We start from the raw sequence: 27665 nt of genomic DNA, 5'->3' as shown, positions 1-27665 counted from the left end.
AACTGGATGGACAAATGTCTTTTTTCGGCCTTACTAACTATGTTACTATGTTACTTTGCCTTCCAGTTAGCTGTGCAGCTTTCCCTTCTTCTGGTGCTGCCAGAGATGAGCTGTTCTGTTTGTCTTCTAGAGCTCTCCTCCTAAGTTATCTCAGCTGTTCTGGTTTTTCCACTCCCCTCTGGTATCAGTAATCACCTCTTAGCCTCTTAGCATGGGTATTTGCCAGTGATAGCTTGATATTTCTTGGAATTGGTTTGGAGCTGTGAGCCATGGAAAGAGAAGTCATTTAAGAGTAGTCTCTGGTGATTGCTTAAAAAATAAAAAACTTGTGTCCTGACTGTTCAGACACCATCCTGTTGAAAGCTGAATGCAATGAAAAGCCCAAAAAGAGGAGCCGCTCTCCTTTTTGATCAAGTACAAAAATCTAAACCAAAACATAAATTTGAGCCAGATCGTATATTGGCAGAAGTGCAATGCATAGGTGTGCATACACACTGTGGTAATTTAAATGCGAGTTTGCTGCGCAAATTGGTTGTCGTGCACCCATACAAGTCTATGGGTGTGTGTAAAACATCGGACTGCACTAAGACGTCAATGGCAGTCCGATTCCCGCAGACTGAGACAATGGACAAGATGGATAAATTAAGTTCTCCCTCTTCTCAGCACCTGTGCTACGATTCTCTGATCCTAGACATGTGGATCCCACTAAGCTGATACTCTGTTCAAGCTCTGCTCAGAGTTTAATCTAAGTGTCATTACCATAATCAATCTAATTCTCTCGCATGAGACAATCAACGCTCTTGTGATCCCAGCTTTATAGTCTTATGATCGGCTCTATCCCATATTTATCATCAATCTTTCAAAGAAAACATTATATTTTGGAATTTCTTTTATTCTTCAATGTAATGTATGCTAACTAGTTAAATATAGGAACACCGTTAAATGTATATTTTTACTTAAATGCTTGTATCTTTTGTTGAAGAGTAATTTTTGAAGTAGAGATATATTATAAATCTCGAACCTTTAGGTTTATGCAGCCTTTGTGTATTACTGTACATAGTTAGCCGCAGAATGAGGTAAAGGCTTCTCTGGTAATAGAAAAAGAAATATAGAAATACCTGAATGCAAATCATTCTTGTTTTTCAAGCAAGGTTATCATTTTAGTACCGCTGTATATTTCTTTGACAGAAACTTGTCCAATATTACGAAGACAGGTGGGGGTAGGACAGGGGCTTGTGAACATGTGCAGAAAGAAGCTCAGCTGCTGTCATCTGAAGATAATCTATGCCACAATGCTGTCATGCAATTTTTAGCTCACAGCAGTCTCTTAGCTTTCAGAATGACATAGTGCCCAGTAGTGTTAGCAGCCTCTTCTTACTAAACATTCCTGGTACCTCAAGTATTAGATCAGAAAGATCGGGTGTGAGCAGCCTCTTCTTACCTCAGTATCCCTGATATCTCCAGTATTCGATCAGAAAGATATGGTGAACAGATGTGTGCGTGGCCTTTTGTTACCTTAGGATCCGTGATATTCCCAGTATTAGATCGAAAAGACATGGTGGACAGTGGTGTGAGCAGCTTCCTCTCATCTCAACACTTCTGGTATCTCCAAGATCATATCGGAATGATAGGGTGGACAGCAGTGTGAGCAGCCTCTTCTTACCTCAGGAGCCTGATATCTCCAATATTGGATCAGAAAGACAATGTGGAAAGCAGGGTGAGCAGCCTCTTCTTACCACTGAACTCCTGATATCTACATTATTGGATCAGAATGACAGTGTGAGCAGCCTCTTCTTACTCAGCACCGTGGTACCTCCAGTGATGGGTTTTAAAGACAGGGTTTAAGAAGCCTCTGCTTACCACATAACTCCTGTTATCTCAAGGACTAGATCAGAGTGACAATGTGGACAGCAGTGTGAGAAGCTTCTTCTTCTTACTTCTGCACCCCTGGAATCTCCTGTATTATATGAGAAAGAGACAGGTGGGAAAACAGTGTGAGCAACCTCTTCGTACTTCCACACTCCTGTTATCTCCATTGTTAGATCGGAAAGACCATGGGAACAGCTTCTTACTTCAGCGCTCCCTAGTATGTCCGGTATTACATTATAAAGATAGGGTAAAAAGCAGTGTGAGTAGCCTCTTCTTACTTCAGCACCCCTAATATCTCCAATATTAGATCAGAAAGACAAGGTGGAATCCAAAGCAGTGTGAGCAGCCTCTTCTTACCTCAGAACCACAAATATCTCCATTATTAGATGAGAATGTCAGTGTGGGCAGCAGTGTGAGCAGCCTCTTCTTGCCTTAGCAACCTGATATCCCCAGTATTAGATTTAAATGACATGTTGTGAGCAGCCTCTTGCCTCACCTCACACCTCCTGGTATCTCCAGAATCAGATCAGAATGTCAGTGTGGACAGCAGTGTGAGCAGCCTCTTCTTACATTGGTACCCCTAATTTCTCGAGTATTAGATAAAAATATCCACTTGGAGGATATTTTTCTGCACATGAATGGAGAGGAACAAAGCTTCCTAGTAGATATGCACACTTGCTTCTGACCTATTAACATTTTAGGGCAGGCTTCTGTCAGTGTAACAAGACGGCAGCTATTTTGATGTGTTATAACGACAAAACACTTGTGATTTGCTAATTCAAGGTAATTATGAATTTATTTATTATGACATTTTCTTTATTTTTTTTATTCCTAGAGAACATTAAAGGAGTGGTCCTGAATGCAAAATAATTTTCATCCCAATTGGCTATTAATTGCCATAATCTAGTCTAGTTTCTAAGATTCTTTGATTAGAAATTCCCTATCCTTCCCTAACTACACTGTAACTATACACATATGTGTTTTTTGCCGTGTTTTTTGCTTATTGATGTTTATGGTAGTGTTTGGGAGCAACTGCATTCATCATCCAGGTGTAGAAGACTGCGAAGTTAAATTTGGTCAATTTATTCATTACTCGCTTCATTCACTTGCGTTGAGCGAGGCTGGATACAGTCTAGTTGGCACATGACCGTATACTTGCGATCACATCCCCTCTTCTCCTGACACCGGAGAATCCTCACAGTGCAGTGCACATAATGTTAGGATTCGCAAGTCTGCAGTCACATAGAGTGACTGTAGACTTGTAGTTTTAGGCTATGTGCACACGTTGCTGAATTGCCGCTGAAATTTCCGCTGCAATTCCGCAACTCCCTGCCGCGGGTAAAATACATGCGGAATTGCGTATGCGTATTACCGCTAGCGTTTTCCAAGCGATCTGTAGCATCGCTTGGAAAACTTATTGACACATAGTGTTTGACAAGTGTGACCAACTTTTTACTATTGATGCTGCCTATGCAGCATCAATAGTAAAAAAATATAATGTTAAAAATAATTAAAAAATATAAAAAATCGTGATATTCTCACTGCGATGCCTCGCGACAATGACCCCAGATGATGTAGCATCACGCAACACCGCTACGTTATCATGGGTCATTGTCGGAAAGGCATCCCTGGAAGTGGACAAACAAATGTGGAATTATATACTTAACAAAAAAGTGTGAAGCAAGTGAAATTATGTCTTATATTCTAGGTTCTTCAAAGTAGCCACCTTTTGCTTTTGATGACTGTTTTGCACACTCTTGGCATTCTCTTGATGAGCTTCAAGAGGTAGTCACCGGAAATGGTTTTCACTTCACAGGTGTGCCCTGTCGGGTTTAATAAGTGGGATTTCTTGCCTTATAAATGGGGTTGGGACCATCAGTTGTGTTAAGCAGAAGTCTGGTGGATACACAACTGATAGTCCTACTGAACAGACTGTTAGAATTTGTATTATGGCAAGAAAAAAGCAGCTAAGTAAAGAAAAACGAGTGGCCATCATTATTTTAAGAAATGAAGGTCAGTCAGTCCGAAAAATTGGGAAAACTTTGAAAGTGTCCCCAAGTGCAGTTGCAAAAACCATCAAGCGCTACAAAGAAACTGGCTCACATGAGGACCGCCCCAGGAAAGGAAGACCAAGAGTCACCTCTGCTTCTGAAGATAAGTTTATCTGAGTCACCAGCCTCAGAAATCGCAGGTTAACAGCAGCTCAGCAGTCACATCTCTACAACAACTGTTAAGAGGAGACTTTGTGCAGCAGGCCTTCATGGTAAAATAGCTGCTAGGAAACCACTGCTAAGGACAGACAACAAGCAGAAGAGACTTGTTTGGGCTAAAGAACACAAGGAATGGACATTAGACCAGTGGAAATCTGTGTTTTGGTCTGATGAGTCCAAATTTGAGATCTTTGGTTCCAATCACCGTGTCTTTGTGCAACGCAGAAAAGGTGAACGGATGGACTCTAAATGCCTGGTTCCCACCGTGAAGCATGGAGGAGAAGGTGTGATGGTGTGGGGGTGCTTTGCTGGTGACACTGTTGGGGATTTATTCAAAATTGAAGGCATACTGAACCAGCATGGCTACCACAGCATCTTGCAGCGGCATGCTATTCCATCCGGTTTGCGTTTAGTTGGACCATCATTTATTTTTCAACAGGACTAAGACCCCAAACACACATCCAGGCTGTGTAAGGGCTATTTGACCAAGAAGGAGAGTCACACCACAGTCACCAGACCTGAACCCAATGAAGATGGTTTGGGGTGATCTGGACCGCAGAGTGAAGGCAAAAGGGCCAACAAGTGACTACCTATTGAAGCTCATCAAGAGAATGCCAAGAGTGTGCAAAGCAAAAGGTGGCTACTTTGAAGAACCTAGAAAATAAGACATAATTTCAGTTGTTTCACACTTTTTTGTTAAGTATATAATTCCACATGTGTTAATTCATAGTTTTGATGCCTTCAGTGTTAATGTACAATTTTCATAGTCATGAAAATACAGAAAAACCTTTAAATGAAGTGTAATAAATCACTTGGCACTCAAATGGTTTCTTTCAGATGAAAAAGTGAACATCCCATTTATTTGTGCATCCAGTTCAAAGATTATTTAAACGTTTTCGGTCGAATCACAAGACCTTCATCAGAAATATCTTTAACAAAACTGGAAGCATAGGACAATGGGGTATATGAGCCTAGGCCACCCGGGATGGAAAGCGCACCTGGAACGTCTCACGGATCCTGAAGGGAGAAGGAGGGCGTGTATCCGCTGCTGCATATGGCGCTCATAGACGTCCGGTCCATCGCGCTGTGTGGAGTAGTCCCAGGGGCCCCCGGGACTACTCCACACAGAGACGTTCCAGGTGCGCTTTCCATCCCGGGTTGCCTAGGCTCATATACCCCATTGTCCTATGCTTCCAGTTTTGTTAAAGATATTTCTGATGAAGGTCTTGTGATTCGACCGAAAACGTTTAAATAATCTTTGAACTGGATGCACAAATAAATGGGATGTTCACTTTTTCATCTGAAAGAAACCATTTGAGTGCCAAGTGATTTATTACTACTGGATTGACGGGCTGGAAACCTGACTTGGGCACCACACAGGATCCTTGAGTGCCGTGTGTCTTGTCTTTAAATGAGGTGTGTCCAAACGTTCTCTGTACTGTGTGTGTATGTGTATGTATATGTATATATATATATATATATGTATATATATATATATATACACATACATACATATACATACAGCTCTGGCAAAAATTGAGAGACCGCTGCAAAATGTTTAGTTTCTCTGATTTCCAAGCAATAAATGTATTTTTTTTCTGAAAAGGAGAAACGGTTAAAATTAATGCAAAGAAAACAAGTTCATAATCATTTAGACACAACAATACTAATGTTTTAACTCGGGAAGATATTTATGTGGAATAACCATGATATTTAATCACAGCTTTCATGAGTCTTGACATGCTTTCTACCAGTCTTTCACACTGTTTCTGGGGCAAAAATGTAAGCAGTTCTTCTTTGTTTGATGGCTTGTGACTTTCCATCATCCTCTTGATTACATTCCAGAGGTTTTCAATGGGGTTCAGGTCTGGAGATTGGGCTGCCCATGACAGGGTTTTTATGTGGTGGTCTCTAAGTTTTTGCCAGAGCTGTATATACATATCATCTATCTATCTATCTATCTATCTATCTATCTATCTATCTATCTATCTATCTATCTATCTATCTATCATCTCTGTATATATATATATATATATACTAGTTAAAATGATTAAGATGGCTCATATAACGGGAGAAGTCACGGATCTTGATTTTATTTTTTCTCCAAGTGTTTAATAACCTTTTGTGACTTTGCCCGTGTCTTATCATGTACTTGTATTCCCCAGGGACGTTCAGTGATAAAGATATCGCTGCTGGACCTGCTGTTCTTGCGGCTCTGAGACATACCTTGACAGATTACCAGAACACGCTGGAAAGCACGTCTAATGAGGTAACGCTGCCACTTTTTGGCTCCAAACAACTCGCCTCTGGCCTGCTGTAGCTTTTTCTTCCTCCAGTTTATATCAAAGGTCTGGGGTCTGGGAATTGAGACTTGACAGCTTTCCAGAACAAGCGAATGAAATCACTGCTGTCATCGATTTTCCTTCTGACATGGCCTAAAGTGCTGAATTAAATGAGTTCACTTACAGGTTTAGTCACATTATGAACCCAGGCATTTCTGCTTATTTAGTCTCATCTTCATTCAAAACCTAGCATCCTTTCTTGCATGAATAAGTGGCTCATATATTTGAAAGAGGAAAGAATTGAGTCGTGCTTACTTACCCTGGGCAGAATTTGTAACTTGTGCAACACGTTTGACGAAAACGTGAGATAAAACTGATCTTTTATTTTTTTTTATTGAGTTTTAAATGAATCTGTCATATATCACAGAATAGCAAAGTTAGTCTACAAGCCAAAGGAATAAAGGAAATAAAGAAATGCTCCTGTTCGAAAGTTTGCACTCTCTTAGATTGTATTGCCTCCTTTTGCTGATGAAAAAAAGAAATGTCAGATCCTGGAAACCCTTTGCTTGTCTAGCGCAAAATTAAATGTTTGTGTTCTCACGTAGGTGTCAATGATGTTGGGGTCAGGACATTGAAGATCAGCCTATGCAGTTCAGTTTTCTCTACTTCAGTCATGGACCTCATGTTTTGGATCATTGTCACGTTGGAAGTGCAAATGTTCTCTGCAGTATATAGCACAAGCTATGAAACAATTCCAGGCTACAAGTCTCATAATGGGACTAAAAAATATGTTATTAGGGGAAAAAAATTTACCAAAATCTAAGGGTATGTGCACACTATCAGTAAACGCTGCGGGTAAAAATAAATAATAATAAGATGAAATGTTTGTCATCCCCTTTTTTCTAGTTAAAAAATTAAGAAAAAAAAAGTAAAACTATATAACTCGATCTGCGAATGTAAAGAAAAATCAAGTTGCAAGATTTCTTATTATGCTTTGCTTATATAGCACCTTCATATTCCGCAGTGCTTTACACACATTATCATCACTGTCCCCGATGGGGCTCACAATCTAAATTCCCTATCAGTATGTCTTTGGAGTGTGGGAGGAAACTGGAGAACCTGGAGGGAACCCACGCAAACATGGGGAGAACATACAAACTCCTTGCAAATGTTGTCTTTTGTGGGATTTGAACCCCAGCATTAACCCCTGAGCCACTGTACTGCCTATTTTCAGATTTTTGGTCACCATGTCTAAAAAAAAAAAATGCAATAAAAATGATTTGTGCACACCAAAATAGTACAAGCCGCCAAAATTAAAAAAAAGGTTAAAGGTCTCAGAAAATGGAGACTCAAACCCATTTTATTTTTCTTACATAGTGATTTTTTTGTTTTTTTATTATTACTAGTTTAAATAAATTCAGAACTTTGTAAGTTTGGTATCATCATATTGATCTGGAGAATCATGTTGTCAGGTCCTTTTCATCGCACAATGAATTCTGTAAAAACAAAACCCATAAAGAGTTCCATTTTACCCCGTTTGTCAAATTTTTCCTGCTTTTCAGTACATTATATGCTGAAGTGAATAGTGTCATTCAGAGCTACAACTTATGTCGCCAAAAAAACTAGCCCTCATATGGTTATGTCCACGGAGTAATAAAAAAAGTTATGGCTCTTAGAAGAAGGGGAAAAAATAAGCTGAAGTCCAAAAATGAAATTCAGCTCTGATGGGAAGGGCTTGGTGAAAACTTTTATAAGATGAAGATTATTATTATTAAAAGGGTTATGCGAGACTTACGTAAACTTTTTTTGTATAGGTATAAGTACTTGCCGGCAGGTGATTGCTAACTAACTGTTTGTTCTGCCCAGTGACTATCTCTTCAGGCTCATATGATGACTATCCTCCGTTCTTCAACCTCAAGTCAACAGAGCAGCTCTGACAGGGCTTCACTTCCGACAGCATGCTGATTGACAGCCGTCTCAGGCTTCAGGGATCCAACTGTCAATCAGCATGACATCGGAAGAGATGCCTTGTTGACAGGAGAGCTGAAGAGAAGGCACTGCTTTATTAACATAGCAATCAGCAAATAACTGCTGGAAAGTTATTAGCACCATATGAAAAAAATAAGCCAAATTTTTAATAACCCCTTTAATATAATGCCTTTCAAATACACATAGAAATCTCCATTGGAAAATACAAATATCTTGAAATAAAGTGTAACCTAGGCTTTATTTGCGTCTCTGTCGTGGTTTCCGTTCACGGTGCAGTGCTGGATGCAGCGGACAGCTTAACCCATTGATTAGTATTCGGTGCTGTAATTACTAGTGAAGAATTATGTGTTAAATAGTTTTATTTGCACCATTAAATCTGACCTGTTTTTCAACTAATTTCTGAGCTTGAGATAGAAAAATATTTAGAATTGAGAGTCCTAAGTGATTGATACCTTTTAATGGCTAACTGAAAAGATGGTAACAAATTGCAAGCTTTCGAGACTACTCGGGCCTCTTCATCAGGCATAGACTAATACAAACTCTGAAGAATCACATATTTATGCACAATACAGCCCAGAAATAATGCCATAGATAAGACAAGTGACTTGAAGCAGAACTACCATTATGTGAGAGTGATAAACAGTTGTGTCCATAAATATTGGAACAGTTCATAGATAAGGAGTGTGAATGTTTTATTGTCCTCTGATTGTGGTCTAGTTCTGTGTTGTGATGCCCCCACACAGTCTGAGGAGCAAATTCCTTAATTGATGTAAAAAGACATAACTCCATGCGACATATTTATTCCTGCACTGAGTGTGTCAAAAGTTGTCATCAGTTTATACTCCCAAACTCTTCTGTCTCTCTGAAATTTGAAATTACCCTTTAGTACAAGTAATCTCATGTCCATAATGCTGTGATCATCGAGACAAAAATGTATTGCCACAGGTAGATCTATTCTTATTTTCTTTTATTGTGTGGCGGTGAGAGTTCATCCTTGTTCTCAGTTTCTGCCCTGTCTCCCCTACATACAGACCCCAGTTGGACATTTCATACAATTAATTAGGTACATCACACTAGATGTGACGCAGTTGAAAGTTCCTGGTATCTTGTAGTCCTGATGTGAATTGGGGATCTTTATCTTGTCCTTGGTCATTATAAATGGACAGGTTTTACATTTTTTCTGATTGCAGAGAAAGGTTCCTGCAGCTGTTTGAGAGGACAGGGAGTTCTGACAATGATGCTTCTTAGATTTGGGGGCTGCCTAAAACACAGTAGTGGGGGTCTGGAAAAATGGTTTGTAAGTGGGCATCTTTATGTTGTAAAGGTTGTAATTTCCATGCAGCTCCCCTTAGCACCTCCAGATTTGGATTGTAGGTAACTACTAGAGGCACCCGGTTGTTTTCTTCTTTAGCTTTGTAATGTAGCAGGTGATTCCTCGATATTCTAGTTGCTCTTGTAACTTGGTTTTGAATTGTTCCTGGATGGTAGCCCTGATTCAAAAAGGTCTTTCTGAGGCGACCAAGGTGTTCATCCCTGTCCATTGGGTTGGAACATATACGATTGTATCTGATGGCTTGGCTGTAGACAATAGAGTTTTTTATGTGCTTTGGATGGAAACTGTCCCATTTAAGGCATGTTGGACGGTCGATTGGCTTCTGATACAGGAATGTTTCTATTTCATTGTTCTGCAGCTTAATGTTAATATCAGTGCTGGAGTAGTTGAGTGTTAAGTTGATGGTAGGATGAAATTGATTAATCTATTCATGGAATGTCTTTAGCTGTGGCTCAGACTCCATCCAGATGATTAAAATATCATCAATGTGGCGGTAGTAGGCCAGAGGCCTGATGGGACATGAGGACAAAAAGTCTCTTTCAAGCTTGGCCATGAAAAGATTTGCATACTGTGGGTCCATTTTACTTTCCATTGCTGTGCCAGTCTCCTGTAGCTATATCTTGTTGTCAAATTCAAAGAAATTGCTGGTGAGGATGAATTTTATAAGTTTCACCACAGAATCAGCATTAGTCCCTGTGTTTTTCAGGAAGAATTTGCAGGCATTTAATCCATCCTGGTGTGGAATATTGGAGTACAAAGATTCCACATCCATGGTGGCCAGGATGGTTCCTTCTAGTAGAAGACCTACTGCTGCTAGTTTATTCAATAGGTTAGTTGTGTCCTGAATGTAGCTGGGTATATCCTTTACCAGTAATTTAAGAATACCCTCTAACCATCCAGATACCTGCTCAGTAAGGGTGCCCACATTTCCAGATTTGTGGATTTTGGGAAGCATGTAGAATGTCCCTGTTCTTGGATATTCTGCTATCAGGTCATCGGCTCTAATGGATTAGTCGGGCAGACAAGATACTAACTTGTTTAGTTCCTTGTAATAGTCCTGTTTAGGATCCGACTCCAATTTTTTGTAGTAGCATGTGTCCATAAGTTGTCTATTTGCTTCCTTCATATCTAATCTAATCAGTTTTTATGAAGAGGTAAGCTATAGGCTGGACCACGGTGAGTCATTGGACGTGGTATATCTCGATTTTTCCAAAGCGTTTGATACCGTGCCGCCCAAGAGGTTGGTACACAAAATGAGAATGCTTGGTCTGGGGGAAAATGTGTGTAAATGGGTTAGTAACTGGCTTAGTGATAGAAAGCAGAGGGTGGTTATAAATGGTATAGTCTCTAACTGGGTCGCTGTGACCAGTGGGGTACCGCAGGGGTCAGTATTGGGACCTGTTCTCTTCAACATATTCATTAATGATCTGGTAGAAGGTTTACACAGTAAAATATCGATATTTGCAGATGATACAAAACTATGTAAAGCAGTTAATACAAGAGAAGATAGTATTCTGCTACAGATGGATCTGGATAAGTTGGAAACTTGGGCTGAAAGGTGGCAGATGAGGTTTAACAATGATAAATGTAAGGTTATACACATGGGAAGAGGGAATCAATATCACCATTACACACTGAACGGGAAACCACTGGGTAAATCTGACAGGGAGAAGGACTTGGGGATCCTAGTTAATGATAAACTTACCTGGAGCAGCCAGTGCCAGGCAGCAGCTGCCAAGGCAAACAGGATCATGGGGTGCATTAAAAGAGGTCTGGATACACATGATGTGAGCATTATACTGCCTCTGTACAAATCCCTAGTTAGACCGCACATGGAGTACTGTGTCCAGTTTTGGGCACCGGTGCTCAGGAAGGATATAATGGAACTAGAGAGAGTACAAAGGAGGGCAACAAAATTAATAAAGGGGATGGGAGAACTACAATACCCAGATAGATTAGCGAAATTAGGATTATTTAGTCTAGAAAAAAGACGACTGAGGGGCGATCTAATAACCATGTATAAGTATATAAGGGGACAATACAAATATCTCGCTGAGGATCTATTTATACCAAGGAAGGTGACGGGCACAAGGGGGCATTCTTTGCGTCTGGAGGAGAGAAGGTTTTTCCACCAACATAGAAGAGGATTCTTTACTGTTAGGGCAGTGAGAATCTGGAATTGCTTGCCTGAGGAGGTGGTGATGGCGAACTCAGTCGAGGGGTTCAAGAGAGGCCTGGATGTCTTCCTGGAGCAGAACAATATTGTATCATACAATTATTAGGTTCTGTAGAAGGACGTAGATCTGGGTATTTATTATAATGGAATATAGGCTGAACTGGATGGACATATGTCTTTTTTCGGCCTTACTAACTATGTTACTATGTTACTATGTAACTATGTTATATAGTCTGATGTGTTCATCATGACTATTGCACCACTCTTGTCAGCAGGTTTAATGACGATTTCTTTGTTGGTTTTCAGAGACTGTATGGCCTTTCTCTCCTGGGCACTGATGTTGGATGCTTGTCTCCTGTTAGTATCTATGATGGTGGATTTTCAAATGTCTGAAGGAGTTTATATATGTATCCAAATGAAGGTTGCTTCCAGGTGGAGGTGTCCAGTCTGACCTCTTCTTAGTTGTTGGGATCCCTTTTCCATCAGTCCTAGTGTTTTCTGAATCTTCTGTATCATTGAAATATTCCCTCAGGCGCAGTCTCCTGAAAAAATGTTCCATATCACTGCAGAGTTCAGTTTTACCCAGGGCCTTAGTTGGACAAAATGAGAGTCCTCCAGAAAGCACGGCTAGCTCCACTTTGTTGGGTTTATAATCTGAGCTTGAAGTACAGCTGAGCCTGAGCTTGAGATACAAATGTGAAGATAGACTTTTGAAGGCTTTGGTGCATTGCTTACTACCACTCTTATTGCAGTCATACATTGTGTCTTCCTGAATGATCAATCAATCTCTGACCAGTGTAAAAAATCAAATATTTCTGCAAGTTGTAACTTATAGTGTTTCCAAAACTGTATTAGGCTGGTTTCACACGTCTGTTTTTTTTTCGGTACTGGAAAAAAAACTGTACCGGAGGTGACAGTGTCTGTGTGTGTGTGATACTTGCGACACATGTATGGCAACCGTGTGCCGCATCAGTACCACACGGATGGGCGACAGGGAAGAAGCACTACAGTAAGTGCTGTTCCCCGACGCCGGGTGCTTAAAACGGCTCTCATCATTCTACCCTGCTCTACCGGCGATCAGCGCGATCAGGGGAGAATGCTGACAGTTGTATTGAAGTAAGAACAATTACAGCAGGCGGGAACTTTTTGGACTATTACTCCCATCAGCCTACACCTGCTGCCACTAATAACAGTGACAGCAGGAACAGCTGATGACAGTATTCCTCACCCGCAGCCTGTGCTATAAATAAATAAATGAAAAACCCGGCGTGGGTTCCCCCATATTTTCTATAACCAGCCAGGCGAACTCTCAGCTGGGGGCTGAAACCCTCAGCTGTCAGCTTAATCAAGGCTGGTTATCAAGAATAGAAGGGTCCCCATACTGTTTTTTTAATTATTTCAGTAAACAATTTAAAGAAAATGGTATGGGGTCCCCCCATTTTTGACAACCAGCCTTTGTAAAGCTGACAGCTGGGGGCTGGTATTCTCAGGCTGGTAAGGGGCCATTGATATAGGCACCCCAGCCTAAAATTAACATCCCGCAGCTGCCCAGAAAAGTGGGGTTCATGTTTGGCAAGCGGTGGCAAGTGGGGTTCATGTTTGTGGGGTTGATGTCACCTTTGTATTGTCAGGTGACTTCAAGCCCACTGCTTAGTAATGGATAAGACACCTATCCATTACTAATCCTGTAGTCACATGGTAAATAAACACAGCCAGTAAAACGTCTTTTATTAGAAATAAAACAAAACACAGTTCCATTTTTATTTAAAAATAACAAACACAGTTATAATCACCTAATGCTTAATTCCACTGAAGCCCTCGTCTCCTGTAATAAACCAAAAATAAAAAAACAACAATATCCCTCACCCCTCCGTCGTTCTGTCCCACGCCGTAATCCATGTCTAGGGTATAAATAGTTTTTTTAACCTGGACAGTGCCAAAATGCGACCGTGACTGAACTGCTGTGAGTGCAGCATCATTGACCAGCGGTGACATTATCGTGGTTACTGCTGGTCAGTGAGGCTGCGTTTCCAGGGCAGGGCTGAACTGCGGTGACCTCCGCACTGTGGGAAAAAGCCAGTGATGAGGTCACCGCAGTTCAAGCTCAGTATATTAACATCAGATCGCAGGATTTTTCCCACGGATGTGTGAATGAGGCCTTAAGTAGTATCAGAATAATGTGATTTACTAATGATTTAATTTGAAATATCCAGTAATAATTCCAGAACTCGTGTAAAATTTTTATGACGAACCAGTATTGAGCCAAGTGACATTTTTCTGTATTTTTTTTTCCCTCAATAGCTGGAGACCAAAAAACGGATCTGTGCCGGAATGAAAGAGGAACTAGAATCTTCTGAACAGATCATACATGCCATGCGCAAAAACCTTGAGGTATTTTTAAGTCCTATCATATAATTTTTCTTTCGACACAATCCCTGATGCTCAATGTCTAATAATGACTATATCTATAGTTACTAAACGCAAATCTTTCTCCCCAAAGATTAACAGCGCCAACGGTGCCTGACTTCTAGTTATCTCTCTACTGGAAAAACGTGCCAAAAAGGTTGGGACTTAGTCTATGTTCACATGTTCCGTTTTTGCAGCTTTTTTTTTAATACAAATTTTCAGCTCCGTTTCACAGTACCAGCAAAGTCTATGATATCTCATGCACAAAGCTTGTTTTCTTTTCCTGACTGTTTCGTCAAAGTGCTTCATTTTTGAAAAATGCAGCTTGTCACTTCTTTCAGCGTTTTTGCAGCGCTTTTCACCTATTGAAAGCAATGGGTAGTGCAAAAAATGCTGCAAAAAACACAAGTATCAGGTTTTGCTGCATTTGTGATGTCAAAACCGGATGAAGTTGAATCAAATTATTTTTTTATGCACTAAACTTTCAGCATGCACAAAAGACAAATGTACCGTGATGAAAATGCTGCAAAAACAAAAGCCACAAAACCTGCTTTTTGTAAGCAGCTTAAACTGTGTGTGTATATGTGTATGTATGTATGTATGTATATGTTTTCAAGATTTCCTTAGCATTGCACAAGGTGCTGTAATCATTATGTGTGTAGGTGATTAAATTATCACCTGTGCAGTACAAGGAAATCCTAAAAACATGACCTGTTTGCGGCCCTTGAGGAATGCAGTTTGACAACTCTGATATATATACACTGTGTATATATATATATATATATATATATATATATATATATATATATATATATATATATATATATATATATATACTGTATATACAGTGCCTACAAGTAGTATTCAGCCCCTTGCAGATTTAGCAGGTTTACACATTTGGAATTAACTTGGCATCGTGACATTTAGACTGTAGATCAGCGTGGAAGTGTGAAATGCACTGCAGCAAAAAAGAATGTTATTTCTTTGTTTATTTTTTTTTTTAAATTGTGAAAAGTCTTTTCAGAGGGTCATTTATTATTCAACCCCTCAACCCGCCAGAATTCTGTTTGGTTCCCCTAAAGTATTAAGAAGTAGTTCAGGCACAAAGAACAATGAGCTTCACATGTTTGGATTAATTATCTCTTTTTCCAGCCTTTTCTGACTATTTAAGACCCTCCCCAAACTTGTGAACAGCACTCATACATGGTCAACATGGGAAAGACAAAGGAGCATTCCAAGGCCATCAGAGACAAGATCGTGGAGGGTCACAAGGCTGGCAAGGGGTACAAAACCCTTTCCAAGGAGTTGGGCCTACCTGTCTCCACTGTTGGGAGCATCATCCGGAAGTGGAAGGCTTATGGAACTACTGTTAGCCTTCCACGGCCTGGACAGCCTTTGAAAGTTTCCTCCCGTGCCGAGGCCAGGCTTGTCCGAAGAGTCAAGGCTAACCCAAGGACAACAAGGAAGGAGCTCCGGGAAGATCTCATGGCAGTGGGGACATTGGTTTCAGTCAATACCATAAGTAATGTACTCCACCGCAATGGTCTCCGTTCCAGACGAGCCCGTAAGGTACCTTTACTTTCAAAGTGTCATGTCAAGGCTCGTCTACAGTTTGCTCATGATCACTTGGAGGACTCTGAGACTGACTGATTCAAGGTTCTCTGGTCTGATGAGACCAAGATCGAGATCTTTGGTGCCAACCACACACGTGACGTTTGGAGACTGGATGGCACTGCATACGACCCCAAGAATACCATTCCCAAAAGTCAAGCATGGTGGTGGCAGCATCATGCTGTGGGGCTGTTTCTCAGCCAAGGGGCCTGGCCATCTGGTCCGCATCCATGGGAAGATGGATAGCACGGCCTACCTGGAGATTTTGGCCAAGAACCTCCACTCCTCCATCAAGGATCTTAAGATGGGTCGTCATTTCATCTTCCAACAAGACAACGACCCAAAGCACACAGCCAAGAAAACCAAGGCCTGGTTCAAGAGGCAAAAAATCAAGGTGTTGCAGTGGCCTAGTCAGTCTCCTGACCTTAACCCAATTGAAAACTTGTGGAAGGAGCTCAAGATTAAAGTCCACATGAGACACCCAAAGAACCTAGATAACTTGGAGAAGATCTGCATGGAGGAGTGGGCCAAGATAACTCCAGAGACCTGTGCCGGCCTGATCAGGTCTTATAAAAGACGATTATTAGCTGTAATTGCAAACAAAGGTTATTCCATAAAATATTAAACCTAGGGATTGAATAATAATTGACCCACACTTTTATGTTTAAAATTTATAAAAATTTAACTGAGCAACAAAACTTTTTGGTTTGTAAAATTTATGCATCTGTTAATAAATCCTGCTCTTGTTTGAAGTTTGAAGGCTCTAACTTATTTGCATCTTATTAAACCTGCTAAATCTGCAGGGGGTTGAATACTACTTGTAGGCACTGTACGCAGCAAAAACGCAATGTGTCAACATAGCCTTGCGTAGCCTCCCAACTCTGATCTGTGTACAGCTTAAGGCCAGTCTCACACGTCCAGATAATTCCGGTACCGGAAAAATCAGTACCGGAATTATCCGTGTCCGTGTGCTTACCTTGAACATCAGTGTGGCACACGTGCGGCAGCCGTGTGCCGCCTGTGTGCCGACTGGGTACCACACGGAGCGTGCAGGAGACAGCGCTAGAGATAAGCGCTGTCCCCTGCATCTGGTGCTGAAGCCGCCATTCATATCTTCTCTCCAGCAGCGTTCGCTGGAGAGAAGATATGAAAAATCCTTTGTTTTTTTTTCCGTGTTTAAAATAAAGATCCCTGTCCCCTCCCACCCCCTGTGCGCCCGCCCGCTGTTACTAAAATACTCACCCGGCTCCCTCGAAGCGTCCTCTCCGCGCCGCACGTTCTCCAGTATGAGCGGTCACGTGGTGCCGCCCATTACAGTCATGAATATGTGGCTCCACCCCTATGGGAGGTGGAGCCGCATGTTCATGACTGTAATCGGCGGCACCATGTGACTGCTCATACAGGAGAAGCTGGCGCTGAGAGGAAGCTGCGAGGGAGCCAGATAAGTATTTTATTAACAGCGGGCAGGCGCACAGGGGGGGAGGGGGGAGGGGACAGGGATCTTTATTTTAAACATGAAAAAAAAAAAGAAAAAAAAAGGGATTTTTCATATCTTCTCTCCAGTGAACGCTGCTGGAGAGAAGATATGAATGGCGGCTTCAGCACCACGCTGGGGAGACAGCGCTTACAGCGTCCGTGTGCGGTACGTGTTTTACACGGACCCATTGACTTTAATGGGTCCGTGTAATCCGTGCGCTCCCACGAACACTGACATGTCTCCGTGTTTTGCACACGGACACACGGTCCGTGAAAACACGCTGACATGTGCATAGACACATTGATTTCAATATGTCTATGTGAGTCATTGTCTCCGGTACGTGAGGAAACTGTCACCTCACGTCCCGGAGCCACTGACGTGTGAAACCTGCCTAATGCAGAAATTTCAGATAGAAATGTGCAAAAAGAAAGCTCGTTGAGGTCTCCTTTTTTTGCATGGGAAAAAACATTGATTTTTCTCTCAAATTTTTGGCATTTGGAATATTATTAAAAAATAGCAGAGTGTAACTTAGAAGTCTCAAAACCATAGTTCATGCAATAGTTTTGCTACAATTTCATTTTCTTTTAATACCATCTGTTACAGGAAAAATCATCTGTGTCACCATTATGCAATGTGTCAATTCACTCTTGGTGATCTAGAGAGACAAAGGTTTATTGTAGGCCCCGTCGGCTAGGCTATCTTTGTGTTTTGTGACACGCGCGGTTTTCCTACCTTGGTTCTCATTATCATGTATGCATCATGGCCGACTAGTATTCTCATTCGAAATGTCTTTGTGTCATTCAGAACAATAGATCGGAACAACAAGGCTTCAAGAAGGAGTTACAGAGACTAGATGTTGCTTGTGCGGAGAGAGAGTCTCACATAGCCCAGCTAAAGACCGAACTTGTGAAGGCACGTGACATCTGGGAGCAGGAAAAGCTGAGAGGCTTGGAGTTGGAACGTGAAATCCAGAAAATAACCCAAACTTTTCAGAAGGAGGCAGAGGTATAAAACATTCTTTGTAAATGCTACTGGAAAGTTTACATACCAACGTGTCCACCTTTATTTTTGGGTCCTTAAGAGCTTGACTTTCTACATGCAGAACCTCAGTGGCCGCTCTCGCAGTAAAAGAGCGAGATCGCGCACTTTCCAATATCCCTGGACTGCCAAATATTCAGTATGTTACTCCTGGGTATCCTCGTGCTTAGCAGTGCTGGGTTAGTGCAAAAAGCAAAATCTCACTGTTTGTGTGAAAGAGGCTTCGGAGGGTTGTAAGATTACAGTAGTTCGTACCTGACTTTTGTACAAAGTCGGGAACTTTTGAGGGGCCTTATGAGCACCTATAAGTGGTTTTGGCCCTAACTTTTAATAAAATTAATAAATAGAACAAAGCAGTCTGGGGCTGCCCATTCTTTTTTTGTTATATAAAGGACCTGTTTTATCAAAACTGTCTAACAGGAAAAACTTGTTGTCAGTCAACCAATCATAGCGCAGCTTTCATTTTACCAATGAAGTTTAAAAAAAAATGAAAGCGGATACAGATTGGTTGCCATTAACAGAAAAGCCGTGTTTTTTGCTTGACAGGTTGGATAAATGAGGCCCATTGGCCCCCGATTCATTAAAGGGGTTGTCCAGTCCAAATAGATACTGGAGTTTCTCTGTGCGACTGCAGACTCATGAATCCCCCCCCAGTGCACTGATTCACCGGTCTCTGAGCCAGGATCCGAGGCTATGTATGAGTTATACATACTTCTTTCAATACAGTTGTATGGATCAAGGCCCCGCCATATAGTTGGCCACCTCCCTAGTCAGGGCTCACCCTTTCTCAACACAATTGTATGTAGCGAGGCTGCGCCCACTACACGGGTTGTGGCTAGAAGTATGTATAAGATTAACATACCCTCCAGTCCTGGCTCAGAAATCTGCAAATCCCCACAACGCACAGTGCGTTCACTGGGGGGATTCAGAAGTCTGCAGTCACACAAAGTTACTGCAGACTTATTGATTTGGACAAGGCAACCCATTTAAGGCATAGGTCCCTTAGTTCCAGTGAAGGGAAATCTTACTGCTTTAGTATATAAAGACATTGTGGACAGTTATGTTTCCATCTTGGTATGAACAGCTTTTGGGAAGGTCCTTTTCTGTTCCATAATGGCTGCCCCATTGGTGCACAAATCAAGGCCCATAAAGGCATGGTTGGGTGACTTTGGTGTGGAAGAACTGCAAATATCCGCTTAGGCTACTTTCACATTTCCGTTGGTAGTCGCCCGTCACAAAGGGTCGGCACAACGTACCGACGGAAGTGTGTCCTTTCACATTTCCGTCTGCAGTCCCGGCCAGGAAAGAGACAGAGAGAGACATTTCCTGCCGGGCATGCGCAGACAGATAAACTGGATACAACGCACAGAAAAACGTTCCCTTGAACTTTTTTCCCAGACGACGGGCCGCCAAAACCCGACGCAACCAGTGCACGATGGACGCAACATGTGGCCATACGTCGCGATCCTTCGGCAATGCAAGTCTATGGGAAAAAACGCATCCTGCGGGCAAATTTGCAGGATGCGTTTTTTTTACCAAAACATCGCATTGTGATGGGGAGTGACCGACGGAAATGTGAAGGTAGCCTTAGAGCTTCACCTAAACACCTTTTAGGAAGAGTGGAGCAAACTTTATATTACAGGGATTGTCCACTTGTAGACAACCCCTTATTAATGGACGCAGGCTACAAAAGTCTATACTTGTCTCCCAGGCTAGTGCTGCTCCTCCACTCTCAGCCTTGTGCTGGTCTCTTAACATAAGGAATGTCTTTTGACTACTGCAGCCAGTAGGTGGACGCTGATTGGCTGCAGCCTTCACAGACCTATCCGAGTGGAAGAAACTGTAAATGTGAAGGCTGCAGCCAATCAACGGCTGCTAAAGGACTTCAGTGATCAAGTGGCATTGTTTATGTCAGGAGACCAACCAAGGACAAAGAGCTGAGGGAGGCGGTAGTGGTGTCGGTACTGGAGGTTGGTATAGATTTTTATTTTATACTTCTACAACACCCAAGAGAAATTAATAAGTGGTTGTTCTGTAACATTTATACATTTTACATATGGGTTTAATTACATTTGACACATTTTTATAGAAACGCTTTCTTTTTTTTTTCATTTCAGGAGAAGATAACTTTTCTTCACGGTCTATATCAGCAGCTGGTAGCAGGTTGTGTGCTTCTAAAAGAACCAGAAAGCCTAGAGAGTAACTTCTCTTGGCCAGAACTCTGTGTTATTTTGCAGGAGAATGTAGATGCCCTTATCTCTGACGTCCACCAAGCCAATAATACGGTACAATTATTTGAGTCTGTTTTTTTCATGCATATAATTTTAGAATGTATTCTGCATGGTTAACTGTCGCACACATACACATGATATTTTGAATCCTATGCCAGCTACATATGCTCCAATGCTCCTTCTCTTTATTAGGTTTTCCATCTAGAACATGCTTGCAAGAACAAGGCTGACGTGTTGAAGGATCTGCAGAAAAAACATGAGGACTCACTTGACCGACTCGCTCAACAGATGAGAGAACAGCAAAATGCCTGGCAAAAAAAGACTAAAGATTTAGAACAACATTATTCAGTTCTCCTTGGGGAGACTAACTCCAAAGCACAGGTAAAGAAAAAAACTATGACATTATCTACATGCTTTATCTTTCATAATTATTACTGTTTAAATGTTCATTTCTGGTTTAAAAGAGCAAAAATATTTTAGTTGTGCTCATGTCTCCTACGCCCTAATAGAGAGTGACAAACAGCCACTTCAGTAATGGGGGACCAAAGTAGTCTGCCCTCTTAAATGTCAGTGGTTCTAGTATTTAATTTGCCCAGATCACAAAGAAAGGTCTTTTTTGAGAAATTGATTGAGATAAAAAGCAGTGTGAGCTGCGTCTTCTTTCCTCAGTACTCTAGGTATTTCCAGTAATAGATAAGAAGGGGCTGCTATCCACACTGTCTTTCTGACCTCAGTACTCCTGGTTTCTCCAGTATTGGACCAGATAGACCGTGTGGACAGCAGCCTCATATTACCTTAGGGCGCCTGGTATCTCCAGTATTAGATTAGATAGGCAGTGTGGTCAGCAGTATGACCAGTCACTTCTTACCTCAGCACTCGTGATATCTTCAGTATTACATCTTATTGACAAGGTGGCCATCTGTGTGAGCAGCCTCTTCTTTCCACAGTACTTCAGGTATCTCCAATATTAGATAAGAAGAGGCTGCTGTCCACACTGTCTTTCTGATCTCTGTACTCCTGGTATCTCCAGTATTAGATCAGATACAGACTGGACAGCTGCCTCTTCTTACCTCTGTACGCATTGCATCTCCAGTATTAGATTAGATAGACAATGTGGTCAGCAGTGTGAGCAGACTCTTCTTACCTCTGCACTCCTGGTATCTCCAGTATTAGATTACATAGATAATGTGGTCAGCAGTGTGAGCAGCCTCTTCTTACCTCAGTACTGAGGTATCTCCAGTATTAGATCAGATAGACAGGGTGGACAGCAGCCTCTTCTTACCTCAGTACTCCATGTAGCTATAGTATTAGATCAGAAAGCTGGGTGGACAGCAGCCTCTTCTTACCTCAGTACTCAAGGTATCTCCAGTTTTAGATCAGATAGGGTGGACAGCAGCCTCGTCTTACCTCAGTACTCAAGGTATCTCCAGTATTAGATCAGATAAGGTGGACAGAAGCCTCATCTTACCTCAGTACTTCCGGTATCTCCAGTATTAGATCAGACAGACAGGGTAGACAGCAGCCTCCTATTACCTCAGCACTCCAGGTATTTGCAGTATTAGATCAGATGGGGTGGACAGCAGCCTCCTCTTACCTCAGTACGCCTGGTATATCCAGTATTAGATTACATAGACCGTGTGGTCAGCAGTGTGAGCAGCCTCTTCTTACCTCAGTACTCGGGTATCTCCAGTATTAGATCAGATAGACATTGTAGACAGCAGCCTCTTCTTACCTCAGTACTCCTGGTATTTCCAGTATTAGATTAGATAGATAATGTGGACAGCAGTTTGAGCAGCCTCTGCTTACCTCAGTACGCCTAGTATCTCCAGTATTAGATTACATAGACAATGTGGTCAGCAGTGTGAGCAGCCTCTTCTTACCTAAGTACTGAGGTATCTCCAGTATTAGATCAGATAGACAGGGTGGACAGCAGCCTCTTCTTACCACAGTACTCCATGTAGCTACAGTATTAGATCAGAAAGACGGGTGGACAGCAGGCTCTTCTTACCTCAGTACTCCATGTAGCTACAGTATTAGATCAGAAAGATGGGTGGACAGCAGCCTCTTCTTACCTCAGTACTCAAGGTATCTCCAGTATTAGATCAGATAGGGTGGACCGAAGCCTCGTCTTACCTCAGTACTTCCGGTATCTCCAGTATTAGATCAGACAGACAGGGTAGACAGCAGCCTCCTCTTACCTCAGCACTCCAGGTATTTGCAGTATTAGATCAGATGGGGTGGACAGCAGCCTCCTCTTACCTCAGTACGCCTGGTATATCCAGAATTAGATTACATAGACCGTGTGGTCAGCAGTGTGAGCAGCCTCTTCTTACCTCTACTCGGGTATCTCCAGTATTAGATCAGATAGACATCGTGGACAGCAGCCTCTTCTTACCTCAGTACTCTAGGTATCTCCAGTATTTGATCAGATAGACAGGGTGGCAGGAATGGGAGCAGCCTCATCTTACCTCAGTACTCCATGTATCTCCAGTATTAGATCAGATAGCTAGGGTGGACAGCAGCCACTTCTTGCCTCAGCACTCCAGGTATTTCCAGTATTAGATCAGATAGGGTGGACAGCAACCTCTTCTTACCTCAGTACTCCTGGTATCTCCAATATTAGATTAGATAGACCGTGTGGTCAGCAGTGTGAGCAGTCTTTTCTTATTTCAGTACTGCTGGTATCTCTAGTATTAAATGAGAATATCCAATGGAATATATATATTTTTTCTATTCCTGAAGAACCCATTTAAAACTGCCCAGTCTGCTCCTGTAGATAGGTCTATGATGACTAGCCTGCTTTAGGTTCTTGGATTCCTCCATAGTTGTAAGTTGAACGTGCAGCATTTTACATAAAAAGATCCAATTTGATTTTCTGAATTTAGAGCAGCCAATTGTAGAATTGATACCAGTAAATACTGGTCTTGTACATTGATATTAAAGTCACACATTATGTTTTTATTTTGCAGAAATATCAAAAAATTGCAGAAAAATCAAAAGATAAGATTTCCATTTGTGAAAAAACCAAAGATCAGATGGCACTGGAGAATGTACACATAAAAAATCTCCTGATTAACACAGAAAAGGACCATAAGTCTCTACTTGCAGCCTGTGCTCTCATGGCTGGTGCGTTGTACCCATTGTACAGTAGAGCTCACACTTTAGCCACACAGAGAAATTTCCTTCAAGACCAGATGAACATTTATTTAGATGTCCAAAGCGAAATCCGGCATCTAGTACAAGCATTGTCTGACAGTGACGTTCAAAAGAATAGTGGTTCCACGAAAAGTCCTAAATCTTCTGGATGTATGAAGCATGTATTTCGACGTGGTGTCATAGTGGTTTTGGCAGCTAAAAGACTTCAGCAGCTTGGAAGATCTAGCAGGACACTCTTTACTTGGGTAGGAGTCAGGAATAAAGGACCCAGTCTTTTGGTGTGTCCCGGAGGAGACCAAAACAGCAAAACCATCAGTAAGACCATGCATATATCATTCAGTGACATGATCGTGCTTCTGGTGTTTTACCCAATTCTTGTCTGACATCTGATGCACTGAATGGGTGGTGATCTCCCATCCCCCCTCCCTGAAGTGCCATATATCACAGGTCACACTTCTATCCCTCTAGTTTCCCCTTCTTGTATATGGGCAGCAGATTGTGCAGTGTTTAGTAAGCAGCAGAACAGTTTTTCAGTAGCAGAGAGCAATGTTGTACTCTATGTGAAGAAAGTAGGGCAGATTTATTAATCTTGTGATATTAAACAGTTCAAATGTAGACTAGAGAATCTCAAAATGTGCCAAATTTCTTATAGCTGGATGATTATTTTGTTTCTTCTTTAGACAACTTTTCACCCATATGTGTTTGGATTTGATTGCACCAATATTTTGTGCAAAAGTGTTGGCATAGGTTTCATTTTAAGCAATGCCCCCTTCAGCCTCCTGTTGACTAAGGAGCAAAAGTGACTGCAATCTGATGTAAATTGAGTCAGAATTCAGCTGCATTTATCTCTCTCGGTGTGTAATTACAGCACTGTCTCATACTATTCAATATAAATGCATGCAGGAAGCCAAAGATGGAAGCAATGGGTGTGATTGGATACAGAATCATGTCAATCATGGCCACTACATTCCTTCACATCTCTTGCACCCAAACAGAGCTTTTATACAAGTACAGGGAGCTATCGGTATAGTAAAGGGATTGTGTTACTACGAGAAAAACGAACAGTTCATCAGCTCACTGCTGGAGGAGATGTATTGAAAGAGCGCACAGAGGGATCAGGCTGGCTCCGGAGCTGAAACCATGGAAGAAATAGTGGAAAATCCAGCAACCGCAAAAAAAAATAAAGATGGATGGTCATTTGTTTAAATTGTGACATGTAATGCTACTAGAGATGAGTGGATCGCTTCGTACAACCATGGTCCAGGTCAGTGCTCACTGGCTGTGAACAAAGTTCTTGAGCCTCCTGGTCCCCTGGTGAGGCGTCTCATCAACCCAGCTAATCATAAGCTGAGCCTGCGATTCTGGAGAGTAAAATAATTCACATATCTGTCCACGGCCTGAGAGCACTGACGTGGATCATGGATCAGGGGTTGCATGAAGCGATCCGCTCATCCCTTAATGCTACATTTTCCTTGAGCCAACCGGGGCGAAGTAACCCGTTTAACTCTACGTCATGTGCCGTCGTCTCAGGAGTTAAGCCAATTCCACATGGTGGGTGCTAGCTGTGTAATACAGCCGACACCTGCCTCTAAAACGATGAGTCTCAATTGCTGCTGATAACACCCTTAAATACCAATGTTTCAGGTACGCAGGGCCCCCTTGAGTTATGACTGCAGTTTGATGATTGGCTGCCATAGCAGCTGGGATACTTCAGAAGGCCTCCATTGCTTCTATTTAATTATATCTGTAAAGCCCAACAAAAGGATAAGTATCAGAGAGGATAATTACTTCACACACATACTGCAACGCTGAGGTAGAAGTAGAAAAAAAAAAAAAAAATTGAATCTCCTCTATTCCCTCTTTAAGAATATTGTTTCCTTTTTTTTATTTCCTCTTTTTCCTATTTAAAACTATGGAAGCTAAAAAAAAATAAGGATCACCTCTAATCCCTCTTCGGAAATAAATGAAATAAAAAATACAAATTTTGATATTGCTGCGTCCATAAAAGTTCAATCAAAATTAAATTATTTAAAGCATAACCGTCGTTTTTTATTTAATAAATTGATAGTACGCATGAAAATAAATAGCTGTGTAATACACAGTATCTTTATAAGAGAGATCTGTTGCTTCCTCTGCCAGAACTGAATATTCATTATCAAAATACTCATTTCTGAGGTAAAATCTGTATTCAGTGAAGACTTTCCCATTACTGAGATAGGAGATAGTAGTTGGTGCTAATGAGATTCTATGTAGATAGGAGGAGCTCTCTCTGTAGCTCCTCCTTCCTTCTGTCTACATGGAAGTTGCTAAGGATACAATTCTATGTAGATGGGAGGAGGGAGGAGCTACAGGCAGAGCTCCACCCCTTCCCATCTGCATAGAATCTCATCAGCACCAACTGCCATCTCCTATCTCAGTAATGGGAAAGTCTTCACTAAATACAGATTTTACCTCAGAATTGAGATTTTTGATAATGGCTGATCTATCATAGCAGAGAAAGAATCATATTTCTCTGATAACATATATTACAAAGATGCTTATTTTCATGTTTACTATTGACTTATCAAATAAAAATTAAAATGACGGTTACAGTTTAACTTGTGACGTTAACAATGTAAAGTGATTTAACAACGTAAAGTAATGTATTCTTTTGGCCATGTAGAACGTGATGTTCAGAGCTCCATATTCTTTTGGCCATGTAGAACGTGATGCTCAGAGCTCCATATTCTTTTGGCCATGTAGAATGTGATGCTCAGAGCTCCATATTCTTTTGGCCATGTAGAATGTGATGCTCAGAGCTCCATATTCAATTTTGGTCATGTAGAATGTGATGCTCAGAGCTCCATATTCTTTTGACCATGTAGAACGTGATGCTCAGAGCTCCATATTCTTTTGGCCATGTAGAATGTGATGCTCAGAGCTCCATATTCAATTTTGGTCATGTAGAATGTGATGCTCAGAGCTCCATATTCTTTTGACCATGTAGAACGTGATGCTCAGAGCTCCATATTCTTTTGGCCATGTAGAATGTGATGCTCAGAGCTCCATATTCTTTTGGCCATATAGAATGTGATGCTCAGAGCTCCATATTCTTTTGGCCATGTAGAGCGTGATGCTCAGAGCTCCATATTCTTTTGGCCATGTAGAACACGATGTTCAGAGCTCCATATTCTTTTGGCCATGTAGAACGTGATGTTCAGAGCTCCATATTCTTTTGGCCATGTAGAATGTGATGCTCAGAGCTCCATATTCTTTTGACCATGTAGAACGTGATGCTCAGAGCTCCATATTCTTTTGGCCATGTAGAATGTGATGCTCAGAGCTCCATATTCTTTTGGTCATGTAGAATGTGATGCTCAGAGCTCCATATTCAATTTTGTTCATGTAGAATGTGATGCTCAGAGCTCCATATTCTTTTGACCATGTAGAACGTGATGCTCAGAGCTCCATATTCTTTTGGCCATGTAGAATGTGATGCTCAGAGCTCCATATTCTTTTGGCCATGTAGAATGTGATGCTCAGAGCTCCATATTCTTTTGACCATGTAGAACGTGATGCTCAGAGCTCCATATTCTTTTGGCCATGTAGAATGTGATGCTCAGAGCTCCATATTCAATTTTGGTCATGTAGAATGTGATGCTCAGAGCTCCATATTCTTTTGACCATGTAGAACGTGATGCTCAGAGCTCCATATTCTTTTGGCCATGTAGAATGTGATGCTCAGAGCTCCATATTCTTTTGGCCATATAGAATGTGATGCTCAGAGCTCCATATTCTTTTGGCCATGTAGAGCGTGATGCTCAGAGCTCCATATTCTTTTGGCCATGTAGAACACGATGTTCAGAGCTCCATATTCTTTTGGCCATGTAGAACGTGATGTTCAGAGC

The 27665-nt window shown here is 41.5% G+C and overlaps 1 protein-coding gene across 1 annotated transcript in view; it reads left to right on the top strand.

The window, feature by feature from the left end:
- Window positions 1-27665, top strand: part of CCDC171 (coiled-coil domain containing 171) — a 149241-nt gene that overhangs the window by 82539 nt on the left and 39037 nt on the right. The window contains exons 11-16 of the mRNA XM_069766329.1: window positions 6245-6348; window positions 14161-14250; window positions 18158-18358; window positions 20509-20676; window positions 20815-21003; window positions 23592-24093. Of these exons, the coding sequence (XP_069622430.1) occupies window positions 6245-6348; window positions 14161-14250; window positions 18158-18358; window positions 20509-20676; window positions 20815-21003; window positions 23592-24093 (1254 nt within the window). The remainder of the gene's footprint in view (window positions 1-6244; window positions 6349-14160; window positions 14251-18157; window positions 18359-20508; window positions 20677-20814; window positions 21004-23591; window positions 24094-27665) is intronic.

The sequence above is a fragment of the Ranitomeya imitator genome, chromosome 1 (assembly GCF_032444005.1).
Source record: "Ranitomeya imitator isolate aRanImi1 chromosome 1, aRanImi1.pri, whole genome shotgun sequence".
In the NCBI taxonomy this organism is placed as follows: domain Eukaryota; kingdom Metazoa; phylum Chordata; class Amphibia; order Anura; family Dendrobatidae; genus Ranitomeya; species Ranitomeya imitator.
The sequence above is the reverse complement of the archived record's forward strand: the minus strand, read 5'-3'. Positions and strand labels throughout refer to the sequence as shown.